This window comes from Pipra filicauda, unplaced genomic scaffold, assembly GCF_003945595.2.
Source record: "Pipra filicauda isolate LSUMZ 115617 unplaced genomic scaffold, ASM394559v2 scaffold400_size1120237_pilon, whole genome shotgun sequence".
Classification (NCBI taxonomy): domain Eukaryota; kingdom Metazoa; phylum Chordata; class Aves; order Passeriformes; family Pipridae; genus Pipra; species Pipra filicauda.
The window spans coordinates 348,266-362,550 of NW_024104533.1; the positions used below are offsets into that span (position 1 = coordinate 348,266).

At 41.7% G+C, this 14,285-nt stretch overlaps 1 protein-coding gene and 1 long non-coding RNA gene across 7 annotated transcripts in view; both read left to right on the top strand.

Moving 5' to 3' along the window:
• TPD52 (tumor protein D52) overlaps positions 1 to 14,285 on the top strand; it is a 118,702-nt gene that overhangs the window by 38,810 nt on the left and 65,607 nt on the right. For 5 of the 6 annotated variants that reach the window (XM_027750504.2, XM_027750513.2, XM_027750477.2 and 2 more), the window contains one exon: positions 782 to 2,258. The exons of the other annotated variant lie outside the window; for it this stretch is intronic. In XM_027750504.2, the coding sequence (XP_027606305.1) occupies positions 782 to 898 (117 nt within the window). In that variant the 3' untranslated portion in view covers positions 899 to 2,258. Of the gene's footprint in view, positions 1 to 781; positions 2,259 to 14,285 lie in introns of those variants that run through there. 6 annotated transcript variants of the gene reach the window in all.
• Positions 3,821 to 8,458, top strand: LOC120324026. Its single transcript, XR_005565019.1, has 2 exons — positions 3,821 to 3,894; positions 3,990 to 8,458. It is a non-coding gene; the product is annotated as an uncharacterized LOC120324026 (long non-coding RNA).

Here is a 14,285-nt window from a genome sequence, read left to right on the forward strand (position 1 = left end):
TGGTCTAGACTTTTATTTCGTGCCTTTCTAGGCACTAGTATCCCATCCAGGAGAATTAGCTTGGGAAGCTTCTCTCATTTCTGGCATAAAAGACAAAAGGCCTTTGTATCTTAATTTAAAATGTATTCACAAAACCCTAAAGTTCCAGAAACAACCATTAATAGCTTCTCCAAGTAAAAGCTCACTTTCAAAATAACTAATACATGTAACTGGACAAGGCTTGACTGTTCTCATGGGCACACTCATGGGTTGGATGAGAAGCATGCAAGTGATAGCCTGGGGAACTATGCATTCCCTTGCAACTAACTGGCATTAACATGTTACCTGGAGAAAGTAAGAGAGTTGCTCTGCTGCATAAAGATCTCAGGAATTACTGTTGAGACACAAAACTGCTCAGAGTTCTTTCTTGAGCAATACAGAAGCAAGTTTTAACTTTGAATCTCTTAAAGCCTAAATGGCTTGAAAGGCTGCATGTCTGTATCTATTTGTAACTTGAGAGTATGTGAACCTTTGGACTCTGAAATCAGCCTTGTTTATAAGGGCTGCTTTGTGTATCTGAAAGATAAAGGAAGACTGCTGTGTTAATTTGCTGGTGAGTATTTCCTGCTGGATATGTGAAGACTTGTATTCAGAGTATTGTGGAGGTTGCTCAGTCCTGGAAAAGCTGCTGTGCTGAAGAGAGTTACTAACCTTACTAATGCAGAGGTACTGGTTTTGTACAGTTAAGCATGTCTGGCATGCCAAGTAACTGCTATTTTATGTTGGGGCTCTCTCTATCTAGTCGAAAGTTGGAGGAAGCAAACCTGCTGGGGGAGACTTTGGAGAAGTTCTCAACTCTGCTGCCAATGCCAGTGCCACAGAAACTATTGCAGAACAGACAGAGGAGGAGACCCACTGAAATTCCTGCCTGTCCTGCTACCCACTGCCAGATACTGCAAGCAAAAACCAAGCACACTTGTAACATTCTCTGCGCTCTTTCCACCAGATGTGCTTTTATGTAGCACGTAGTTATTTTACCAGATTAACTGATACCAAGCTTGTTTGTGGGTTCAAAATATTTTTGAAACTAAAATACGTTATTTGGGATTTTGTGTGGGAAGGGGAATTTTTATGCCTTTCAAGCATTTAAAGGACTTACCTGTAATTTAAAGGCAACCTTTAAAATATAGCAATGAAAAAAACCAACTCTTTTGAGAAATTAATTATACTGTACAGATACTGTGGATACATAATTTCTTTTCAATCTGTAACTACTGCTCAACTTAATCATTATGAATCTACTGCTGCTGCCAAACTGAAGCTTGTTTCTTCTCTCCCTTGTGATTATTTCAGTTGAGTGTTGCCTGCAAGGGACACTGGACTAGGAGGAAGGATCGCTCCTAGCTAAAGAAAGGACTTCCATTTCAGCAGGCTTTACACAAGTTATAGCAGGATCACACATGAGTAGCAATGTACTGTCTTATGAGCATGTTCCTCATACAGCAGATGTGGATGGGTAACACAGAACATCTAAGATTTACCCATTTATCTGTGCATCGTCCACGTAGGAAACTTCTGACCAATGCCAGTGGAAGCAAGATGCCTCATAGTGCTGGTTTGGTTCAGTCCCCATAACATTTTCAGTCTTGTTTTTTGCACAGGATGTCAGTGTGGTTTGGTAACACACTTCTGAAGGTTTGACCAGTTGGGAATAGATTAATCTTCATTCACACATGGTGGTGTCTCATTCATACTAACAAAGTGTAGACTGCAAGAATAAGCCTGAGCACAGAAGTGGTTCTTTTTTAGGCATCAAGAGCATTGCTCCTAAACTCTAACATTGCTTCCCTTGTAGGCTGACCCTTGAAAACATCTGCTACACTGTCTTACTGTTTTCATGTGTTGAAGGCCTGTACCTCTAGCAGCACCCCTGTCCCTGACCCCAGAAATCTGTTTTGAGAGGTGTACAATGTCATCGCTCAGCATAGCTCTCCTACAAGATCTGTCCTCCTACATGTTGTTTTATCTGCTGTACTCCTCAAATTTCTTGTGTTTTGTTTGTTTCTGGCACATGGTATCGGTGTGGTTAGAACTTTTTATCACTGCGCTTAGAACTGGAAACAAGTTTTGCAACATTTGTGTGAAATCCGTGAAACTTCAACCACCGCAGATGTCTGGAGGGAAAAAAGTTGGCTCCTGACAACCTTGCTAGCATGTCAGATGTAGAATATATGCTTAATCACATGTGAGAAGCTTAATAAAAACCTGTATGTGAGGAATGTATTGTCCCGTGAATATGGAGGATAACGTAAATAAGTAAGGAAGTTTTCTTTCTAATTGAAACAGTCCTCGAAGTCTGGTTTCAGTGCTGATATATACTACTGTACTGGGGGGAATCTGCATGGCTGAGCTTGGCATTTCTGGAGAAGACTAAGGTTAGGTTGCCTTCTAGTGGCTTACAGAAAATTACAGAATCACAGACTTGTTAGGGTTGGAAGGGACCTCTGGAGGTCCAATCCCCCTGCCAAGGCAGGGTCACTTAGGTTACGCAGGTTACACAGGTGTCCAGGCAGGTTTTAAATGTCTCCAGGGAGGGAGAATCCGTTACCTCCCTGGGCAGCCTGTTCTAGTGCTCTGCCACTGCATTAAATTAAACTGCCCTGATTACATTGTGAAGTTCAGAAAATGGGTTGAGATGTACCCTCAGCCTTTGACAGCTGCACCTTAGCAAAGGAAAGGAGAATTGAATGGTACAGAGAGAGTCTTGCTCTTCCTCTGTTGAGTCAGTACCATGTAGAGCAGGTCCTTCTGGAACACGATCCTTGTTGTATGAGGTTTTTATTTATTTATCTGAGGAAGAGAAGGGTCATCTACTCCAGAGTTGAGCTCTTTGTGTTCTGAAGGAAGGTTTGTTTTTTTTTTTATGACCAAATGGCAGGATGATTTTACTGTAATACAGTATTACACTGAAGCTTTGCAGCTGCAGCCTCACATGAGCTTCAGCTGTGTCTTCCTCTGCCCACACCCTCCCTGCCCCGAGTGCAAGTGGCCTTGGGGTCACTTGGCCACTGAAGCTTTGCCTTCAGGGGTAGTGTGTTAATCACAGAATCAGTGAGGAGGGAAAAGACCTCTTGAGATCATCTGACCTGTGACCGATCACTACCAAGTCAATCAGACCATGGCACCAAGTGGGGCACCCAAGGGAATGGCCTGAGGTGCTGCCAGGGGAGGTTTAGGTTGGATGTGAGGAGAAGGTTCTTCACCCAGAGGGTGGTTGGGCACTGGAACAGGCTCCCCAGGGAAGTGTTCACAGCACCAAGCCTGACAGAGATCAAGAAGTGTTTGGACAATACTCTCAGGCACATGGTGTGACTGTTGGGGTTGGTCCTGTGCAGGGCCAGGAGTAGAACTCTATGATGCTTGTGTGTCCCTTCCAACTTGGCATGTTCTGTGATTCTGTGAAGTGCCACATCCAGTCTTTCCTTGAACACCTCCAGAGACAGTGACTCCACCATCTCCCTTGACAGCCAGTTCTCATGTCTAGCTACCCTTTTCGTGAAGAAATTCGTCCCGGTATCCATCCCCAGCCTCTCCTGGCTCAGTTCCTGGACTTGTCCTCCCGTCCCGCCGCTGCTCCCTCTGCGCAGCGCGGCGCCCGCGTCCCTCACCCAACATGGCGCTGCCCGCCTCAGCCCCTCGCGCCGCGCCTGCGTTGGGGTGGCGGCCCCGCCCCCGGCAGCGATGGCGGCGCTGGGCTGGTCGCGGTTCGCGGTCCGAGTTGGGGCTCGGCAGTGTCGGGCGGCGGTGCCTCCGGTCCGCAGGGCCAGTGGGGCCGCGCCGGGCGCCGCAGGGACCCCCCCGCAGCGCAGGGAGCAGCGCCCGGGCAGCGGCACGGCAGGCTCTGGCCCCCAGCAGGTGAGGGCGCGGCGCGGTCGGGCCGAGGCAGCGTCCTCTACTCGGCCCTGGTGAGGCCACATGTGGAGCATTGTGTTCGGTTTCGGTCTCCACAGTTCAAGGAAGACAAGGAGCTGTGGAGAGCCACAAAGATGATGAGGGGTCTGGAGCATCTCTTACGAGGAGAGACTGCGGGAGCTGGGAATGTTTAGTCTGGAGAAGAGCAGACTGAGGGGATTCTCAAAGACGACTGCCGCGAGGATGGGGCCAGACTCTACTCAGTGGTGCCCAGAGATAGGACGAGCAGCAGTGGCCGTAAACTGAACCACAAAATGTTTCACCTCAAGATGAGGAAGAACTTTACATTGAGGGTGTCAGAGCACTGGAACAGGCTGCCTAGGGAGGTCATGGAGCCTCCCTCTCTGGAGACGTTCAAACCCCACCTGGACAGGTTTCCCTGTAACCCGCTCTAGGTGCCCCTGCCTTGTTGGGGCTTTGGACTAGATGATCTCCAGAAGTCCTTTCCAGCCCTAACAGTTCTGTGATTCTCTTTTCACTGCTTCACCCTGGGTAGTAAATAGCCTGCAGAGAAACATGGACAGCTCATATTTCTTTTTAACGTGCTCCTACAAAGATCTAATGTAGAAAGTGAGCAAGTAATTTTGGTTGTGTAGAATGCAAGGTAACAGCTCCGTGGGCAAAGCTGTATTATGGCTTTTGCAGGCTGGCAGGGAGGATGTGGAAAATCTTTAATTGATTGTAGTGGGTCAGATCAAAGACCTGTTAGGCCAGTGCTCCAGAGACTTGTAGTGGAAATATAAAGACTCACGAGTGAAACACCTGTAGAATTGTATATGTGTGAAAGCAGCAAAAGAAACAGGAGGACAGGGGTTGAAAGGATGCTGTATAATAATGTGGAAAACCACAGTTCTCCAGGAAGCTGTTGTCAGGAGTAAAACTGAAGATGATGGGCTTGGCAAGGCCTACACTGATAAGCAGGAGCATGAATGATTCATCAAGAGCAGACCCTGCTCCTGAACTACAGGAGGAGGGCAACGTGCCTGTGTCCCATATCTTATGTGCCATTTGTTTTCCTGTTCCTCCACCATGAAAACAGTCATGGAGAGATAGTGAGCTGTAGGTCTGCTATTTATTGAGTCTGCACTAAGTAAAACACTGGAGCAAAGGACTACCCTCTAAACAACTGTTGAGTCCTGAAGGGTGTAAAACATTTGTCCAAAACTTAGTTCACCATTGCCAAACAGGATCAATCTTGGAGGTGCAGTGAGGCCTTGATAGCTGGCAACCTTCATCCTCGGTGTTGTATCCAAGTGGTATTTCTCCAAATGCTTGTTGTGGGTCTGTGGGTATGAGAATGTGAGTTGTTGGAACTTGGGAGAGAGTGAGTGGTAAAATGAATTTAAAGATTTGTGAATAACCATCACTTTCTCTAGCAGTGCAGGGAGTTTTGTCGTGCTGATTTTCCCTACACATTATGACTGTGCCTGTTAGCAGACACATAGGGAAACACGAAAAAGCTGTGTGTGTACTGATGTATCACAAAAAATCTCTTCCAGGCTGAAAAGGCCTGACCTCTGATTATTCTTCAGGTGGAAGTTGTCTTTTTGTAACTTTTTTCAGTTCTGTTTGCCCACACCAGTGGGATTACTTGGAGTGTGCCCGGTAGGATATGGAGATTGATGCTGTGAATTATTATTGCAGGACTGGTGTGGTAGTGGGCGTGTAGAACTGGAAATGCCTGTCACTGAATCCATGACCTGATATCCCAGATTAGTGCACAATCTGTAATATTCTGTTTTCCATTGAAAATCCACACTATCAAAGCTGGCTGTGCGAAGATCAAAAGTTTGCCTAACCCAGGATGCTGGCTCAGGTGGTGTCCAGGGGGTTGTCCACAGAAGAATTTAGGAAGGGGATCACTTGATCCAGCTGTAGGAGATACTGAATGCTACCTTAGGAATTTGGAATCCCTACCGTAGGGATTTGGGAAGTTGATTTTTCCCCCTTTTTTATTTTTCTGTTCAAGTAAGAAGCTGGAAACATTTTTTCTTTTTCTGTCTGCGAAGTCACCAAGCCTTTGAAGCTTCTTAACGAACTCAAATGTTACACAGTATTCACAGCATCATTTCCAAGTGGAATTACATGTACAAATATAAAATAATGCAATACTAGAAATCAAACTAGGCATGAAAAATGAATATCTGGACTACAGCTCTGAATTCCACTTTGCTGAACTACTTTTTCACTCGAACCAGAGGAAGAAAAGTAACTTGCTTTGCAGTGTCCCAGTGATGTTCAAAGCAGAACAAGGAGATGAAGATAATCATGACTCTACTTTCATGCTGTTCTTAGCCCAGTTAGTTCTCTGTGAGCCTGGGTGTCATTGATGATTATTCACTGTTTGCTCTTTGAAGAGTGTGCACAAGAGGGAGTGGATTTTGGTGAGAATGAAGTAGCAGAGGAAAGTGGCATATTGAAATGAGGAAAATGAAAGGGATCTGACTTGCAGAGTAATCTGTTAATTTTGTGTGGTTTCCTTGAAATTACATTTTCACCACTTTTAACTGATTTTTGATTGCTATGAAGTGTGCTATTTGGTAAATCAACTTTCCCATAGCTGGGAGCAACCCTGGTGCTAGTGGGGCTCCCCTCAGAAGAGGGTGCAGTGGCTCTAGCTGCATCCCCTTTCTGCATCAGCAGGATCTGCTCTTTCAAGCACGAGGAGTGTGGTCTTGCTTATCCCTTACCTGAGCCACACATTCCTTATCTCAGCTGGCAAATCAACAGGCCCAAAGTGCTGCCTGTCTTTTGCTGTGCTTCACCCAGTAAGAGCCAGAGGTGCTGTTTGGGTCCTTAATGTTTCTTGTTCTTTTGGGGAGAAGCTTGATAATGTTTCTGTACAGATTTCCTCTGCCAGCTGTTTTTCTTTCGTTTGTGGAACAATGGCTTATTTTAGGCAGATATAAGTAAACTTGATAAATGGGCACGTCTTCAGATGATTCAAAAAGCATGATGATATTTTTCCTAAAACTTTTAAGTTTTTTGGGCACAGCAGTAATGTGTACTGCTGACCTTGCTTCAGAGTTGCCTAGTGGTGTCTTGCTGTGTTGGTAACTTTTTAGGGGTTCCTCTTTGTGGTTTAGTTTTTACGTTCAGTTTACTGTTCTGTTGTTACTGTTTTGCAAATAGTGAAATTTACAGAGCAGGCATGTAAATGCTGATTAAAATTGTTAAAAAGGTGGCAACTTGGTAAGCAAAATATTTTGATAGACCCACATGATATTTAACTTTGTCTACAGCAGACAGCTCAATTCTTGAATTCTTGAATTCTTACTGCTTTTTCCTTCTGCATTTTTACGATACGTAAGTTTTGCATTATAAACTGAACAACAGCAACAACAAAAGTTTAAGGTTCTTTTAGAAGGACAGAAGGAAATGCTTTAGGTGTTACCTTTATTTACAGATTAAAGCTATCTGCCTAGCAAAATAGGAAACCTTGCCTTTTAGGAAGGATGTGATGCTTTTTGTTGATACAGGTAGAGAAATGGATCTTCAGCTGCGTTCTTCTCTCAGTTGCCAAAGTTCAAAGAAAATGTAAGAATGAAGTAACTAATTAAGAATAAATGCACGTTTTTGTGCACTAAATAGTCTAAAAATGTTTAAAATGTGTGTGGTGAAGTCTGTCAAGTGTCTTTTTAGGTAGAAATGAGTTAGCACTGTGTTAGCTTTGCTGCTAGTCAGCTGTATGTGCCAACAGTGGGGTAAAGCTGCTCTGTTGGGACTTTTTACGTGACACTAACAGGGTGCAAACCATCAGGTGCGTGTCAGGGCGCGGTGACACGGACAGAAAGTTGTCCGTGTGCAGAAGCAGAGATGTGCAGCCTCTGGCTTGGCCAGGCCGCTGGTCCCAGCCGGGCAGAGATGCTGCGCCGACGTTTGGGTGAACTTCCACTCCCGGCACAGCAGAGGGCACCCCTTGTTTTCAGATGTCGCAGGAAAAGCAGCACGTTTAAGAAATTTCCTATTTAGTTCCTTGAATACCGTGTTTGAAGGGAAACCATTTATTAAGAAGAAACGTAACTGATTTTGTCTGAAGTTCAGATGGAGGGGACTGGGTTGGTATCAGTACATCATAATAACTAATTTCTAAAAGAGAAATATTAGAAATTATTCTTTCAGACATTTATATATTTTAAAATTTTCTTAGCCAGAGGTCCATTGCTGAAAGGATTAATAAATTTGAGGAAGGTGTCTGTATATTTAAATTTCTTATCACTATTTAAAAAATAAAATATAAATATTCATAAAGAAAACAAAAAAAAAATTTAATAGGTCATATAAAGAGTTGACTTTATGTTTTAGGGGAGAGATTAAAAACTAAAACATGAAAGTGAGAATTTTAAAGGAACATTATTACATTTCTGAAAGCTACGTGGAGATCCTTAAAAAGAATATGTAATTGTCATGCTTGAGCAGTCTCTGGGCAACCTCAGTTTAAAATAATGTGTAACACTGGATGTTTTGAAATAAAATACTCAAATAAATCAGAATTATTTTAATGTAATTATTGGTGGAAAAGTTTTCTCTCAATCTGTCTTCCCACCTAAGTTAACATTTAGAAGATGTTTATCCTGAAGTTGTGGTTCTTTGACAGCAAAAAAACTGATTTATAGGTAGTGCAATTATCATTTGCAATTTTCATGGTGTAATATTTCTTAGGACACCTGTAATCTTTGTGTGGATGCTTTGCTAGTGCTAATAAATAGCTTAAAAACATTTTTGGTTTGATTACAAATGTAACAGCACTCTATAAAACCTATGTGCCAAGCACAGAGGTTACTCTTTTAGGGGTAGATTACCATCTGGCCAGCATTCAAGTGCTGAAAACTGCTGACTAACTGAGCGGGCCTTGCCAGTTGTGGGATTTGTGGGAGCTGGAATGGGTCGTCTTTACCTGGAAGTTGCTCTTGGCTTGCTTTGCCAGGTTGCAGTTCTGCGTTTGAGAGACGTGGATTATGTCTGCTCCTGCTGTGCTGTGAACACAGCCCGGTGCCTTTGGGTTTGTGCTACATAAGGGCTGTGTCGCAGCATCGTCTCAGCTGGATCTGCTTGAAATGCTGGTTTGCATTAAAGTAGGAATGAACCTGGTTGTCCTTCTTTTGACCTCTGTGAAGGAGCAGTTCTACCATGTGAATGCTCTGGCTGAGGCACCAAAACTTGTCTTTTCTGACTTGGGTTTCTTCCAGCTGGAGGCACAGCTGGCTCTGTCGGAACACCTGCTTTGAGTATGACAGGAGTGCTGGCATGACAGGATTTTGTAAAACTCACATAGTGTTGGAGCAACACTGTGAAATGGAGTAGACAGGACTTCTGATGTTGTTGGACAGCAGCAGAGAATGATGCTTTGGAGGATTTAATTATAGTACAGTAAAATTGTCACCGCTGCCTATCACAGCAGTGTACTCAGGAACACAAATTCACGTGGGAAGGCCCTGGGCACCTTGCACAGCTCTGTCCTTGGTTGACATGAGGAATATCACAGCTCTGGAGGAATTGTCTTCTGGAATTTGCTCCTTCAGATAGCTCTGGGTTGGTGACTGATTGCTTTGGCATTGCTGGAGGTCCGTGAGTGGTAATTGTTATCAACAGGATATTTACATCCACCGTTGCTGTGGGAGATCCCAGTTATTCTCATATTATGGCTATTGAAACAGCATCCTGTCCTCCAGGAACCTGGAAAAAAGGGCCTGAAGTGATAAATGGAGAAAATGTCAGGCTGAAGATATGACAGTGCTGTTGTGTGGGATTACCACTGTCCCATTCCAGCATGGCAACCTAAAATGCAAGGACACACATGTAATTGTTCAGAGAAACGATGCCCAGGCAGATGCTGGGCTCAAAACACCATGGGCCGTTTTTTAGGACTCTGTGTGCTCATTTGATTTGATTTTCATTTTGACATAATGCAGGTAGTGATTCACCCACTTTCCCTGGTGTAGAGGCTAATGTTCTATTTTTTTGCTATAAAAATAATCCTTGAAAGATATATATCGATAAATACTTCATGTTTTAAATTATATATAGAAGTTGTTTAAAGAAAAATAAGCAACTTTATTGTGACCAAATTACGTGCTATCTTATGTTGTGAAATAAAGTCATAGCTCAGTGTTGTAAATGATCCACCTGTCTAGTCAACAGCATATTTTCAAAGCTGCATTTGAAATTCTTTATGAAAGTCTTGTTTTGCAGTTTCTGCGCAGTGTATCCATTCAAAGTGTGAAGTTAAGTGGAAAACTTTCCTTAAACTACAAACAGAAGTTGGTATTGAGTCAACCAGTGAAGCAGATTGTACATTTATAAGATTTGTTGGATAAGCCTTGGTGGTTTGGGTAGCATTATAGTGTGTTAGCAATATGAATTTCTGCTTTCTGGTGTTTTAAATGGGCAGTTGATTGATGAAGAAGTTTCAAAAAAGGGTCTAGAAGCAGCAGACAATTAATTTTCTTGATACGGCTGTTCTGGTCTTCCCCTGTTCAATATTATGCACTGTACAAATCCTATTCCTGTGATCTTTTTTCTCTTTTGAGATCTGCATGATTCTACTTGAAAATTTGAATCATGAGAAACAAAGATTGTTTTCACCATGGTGTTTTACTGGTTAAGTTCTACATGTATTTGGTTAATTGTTATTTGCATCTCTTTTAAAAATATGCTTAGTTCACAATATTACATTGTTTGTTATTATGAGGACATTGTATATACAAATATATACATTCAGGCATATTTTGTGTTTTCTGCACAGCTGAGATACTTTTAATTATAAGTTATTCTGTATGCAAAAATAAATTAAGGTTTGGAATATGCTATATTCATCAGTGAGCATTGCAGTGACCATCAAAATATGGCACTTGATGGAAGGATGTTAATGAACACAAATTCATGTCAAAATGTGCGATGAATCTTTCATTGTTTTTAAAATAGAAGTGTAATCCTTTCCTAATCTGCAATCAAAATATAATTTTAAATTATTTTTTAAAAAGTGTAATTTCAGCATGTGAGGTTGGCTTAAAAATTGTGTCTGTAGCCAAGCCAAATCTTCAGCCAGAGATTTTGCCCAGAAAGCTTGTCTTTCAGATAAATTTGTGGACTTAAAAATAGAGAAGTACCCTCTGCTGTCATGAGACCCTGCCTAGAGTACTCCATCCAGTTATGGGGGCCTCAGTAGCTGGAAGGCAGAGCGTATCCAGGGAAGGCCACAAATATGATCAGAGGGCTGGAACACCTCTCCTATGAAGATGAGCCTGGAGAAGAGAAGGCTCCAGGAAGACCTTGTTGTGTTCTTTCAACATTTAGAGGGCTTGTAAAAAGTCTCTCTCAATCTTTATTACTAGAGCCCGTAGTGATGGGACAAGGGGCAATGGTTTTAAACTGAAAGAGGGTAGATCTGGGTTGGACAAAAGGAAGAATGGTGATGGTGGTGAGGCACTGAACAGGAAGCTATGGATACCCCATCCCTGGAAGTGTTCAAGGCCAGATTGGATAGGGCTCTGAGCAAGCTGGTCTAGTGGAAGGTGTCCCTGTTCATGGTGGGAGGGGTTAGAGCTGCATGATCTTTAAGGTCTGTTCCAACCCAAACTGTTCTGTGAAAAAAGTGTCAATCGTAATACGTGTGTGTAAGAAAGCAACATCAGAGTTTCTATTCCAGTGTTACTTTTGGTGTTTTCTGTCTTCTGAGGGCAGCTTGGATATCCATTTAATGTAACTATCTAAATGGGATTTCCTGGAGGCTTTTTTTTAGTATTATGATAGTTTACTTTGGACTAAATTCATAAATAAAGTAGGATATTCTTCATATTCCAGGGCTTATAGCTCAGCTGATTTCAAATGGATTGGCAAGAGCAGCTTTACGTCTGCCAGTTTACAACTACGGTTTCAAATATTGTCAGATTGTTTTGTCCAAGCTGCAAAGAAGGCTTACAGAATAGATCACACTCTCTCAGATTTTCCACAGTGGAGAGGGTGTTCTTCTCCAGAGACTTGAGTTCAGTATACTCCCAGATATGCTGGGACACTGAGACTTCTAGCCCATTGTTTGCAGCAGTCACTACCAGATTTTACCTTCAAGTTGGCAGCAAGAGGGGAGATACCTTAGCTTCTGTACCTGTGCTCCTTAAAGCCTAATCCTAAAGTATTAAAAAAGAAGGGGTGTTCATGAAGAGGTCTTTACCAAGTACTGTTATGCTCGGACAGTAAATTAGTCACCAAAAATCCTAATATCTAGAGTGAAGTTAAAATGGTGCTTTATCAAAACACTTAGTTACCGCTTCTCAACAAAGGATGCTTAAATGCCTAATTTCAGATTTTTACTTCCATCCTTTTTGGCTGAAGAGTTTTATTTGGTTTGCTTTCTAAAATGAAACCACATTTCTTCACTGTGCTGAAGAGAATGTATGGATGTTCCTCTTTTGGTTGAAAGAGCAGAAGTTTGCATTGCTTTCTGGTGGTTCTTTAGGGAAGCTTGTAATTTTAAGATAGTGATGGGAAGTAGCTCTGGAGTACGCAAAGTTTTTTAAAATAAATAAAAATTGAGTAAAGATAAGAACGAAAATATAGCATTCAATTTCCCTCATCCTCTTCTAGGCAAAAAAGAGCTGTTTCCCTTGTTTTTTCCATTCATAAAATCTGAGGTTCTTTCCCGTCCAAATTTTAAAGATTTGGAGGAAAAACTTGTAGTGCACACTGCGTTCTTGAACGCAAGTTTTGTAGTACCATGTATTGAAAAGTGGTTCTGTTTTCTTCTCCTCTTGACTGCTTTCTTCAAAACTTACCTTCAAAAAGATGGGTACAGACACTACTTATATTTATTCCCAAACTATATAATTTGGAGTTTGTTGCCGTTGAGGGTGCACTTCCAGTCATACTCAAAGTGGACAGAAATAGAGGAATATGGTGTCTGCTGGACACCATATTTAGTTATACTGATATTTCTTCTACTGGCCTGTAGATGTTAAATAATTCATATTAGATTAGAATCGTAACTAAAATAATTCCCTTATAGAATTCAGGTCATCATAATGTAACCTAGTGTGCAAGTGCTGTCTTTATAGAAATTTGGCCTTGTAACAATCTTTCCATAGAAAGTGATTCATAGGAAGCTTTTTATAAGTATATTCTTGCTTACTAGCAGGGAGGCTTCCAGTTTTCTCCTTGATTGCTTTCAGAGCTCTTCTTTGTGAATTTGCAGTCATTAATATTAGATTTTTCCCTAAATTACTGCTTTGAATCACGAATCCTCATTTTATGCTTTTCTGTTTGGACTATTTCCCTTCAGTAGTTTTATTAAATAACACCAATCTTGCTTTTTTTCAGCTTTGTTCAGTATTTAATTTTCAAAACCTTTTGTTAACAAGAAGTTTAAATTAGTTCTTCACTTTAATCTGTTTGTCTGAAATAAAATGGAAAAGTCTCTTGTTTAAAGGAAACCGAAGAGATCTTCCTTGTGTCTGTGGTTGTCCACTTTGGGTTGTAAATTGAATCTGTGGGGAAACAGCATAAACTTCAGTTGTTTGATATATATATTTTTTTTTATGGGACAAAGCCTCAGACTACTAAGCGGGGAGGAAAAAGAGCTATATTCTGGAGGGGAATAAATGCCAGACAGTGGACTTTAAAAGTTATAACTCTAGTTATAACCAAACCAAGTCTTTGGCTATAATTGTGCTGTAAGTGGGATGATGTTCTGTTGCTTACGAGCCTTAGTTGGTGAATTTTATGGCTGTTGTATTTAGTTATGGTATGCTGGCTAAATCCTATGTCCTAGTTTATTCTTATACAGCTCTGTCTAATACACTTTTCCTGTTTTCTACTATGTTCATAGTTTCACCTGTCTGTTCTATCCATAAACATTAGGAGTTTTTAAATAACAGCATTTTAAATTTTGCCTTGGTACATAGTGCAGAGTTAAACATCAGCTTTCAAAAAATTCTAAAATGGCCTTTGACATCTTTGAGTCACTGGAGCATCATGCTGATGTCTGTGGTTTGTGTTCTCCATATGTGAATGGTGTGTATTAGCTAGCAATTTGCAAACTGTCCTCCTGTAATACCATATGAAATGAATTGCTGTTGGCAAATAAGAGCTTAACAAGTAATTTGATGCTCTTTACAAATGTTTGTCAAATAGTAGAATAGAGAGGGAGAAGAGACGGTTCCCGTCTCTGCATTACTGTTCATATTAAAGTCCAAGTGATGCTCCTGATTCATATTTCATCTTAGATTTCTGATTTCATATAATCATAGAATGGCCTGGTTGGAAGTGACCTTAAATCAGCTAGATCCAACCCCCCTGCTGTGAGCAGAGACACCTTCCACTAGACCAGGTTGCTCAGAGCC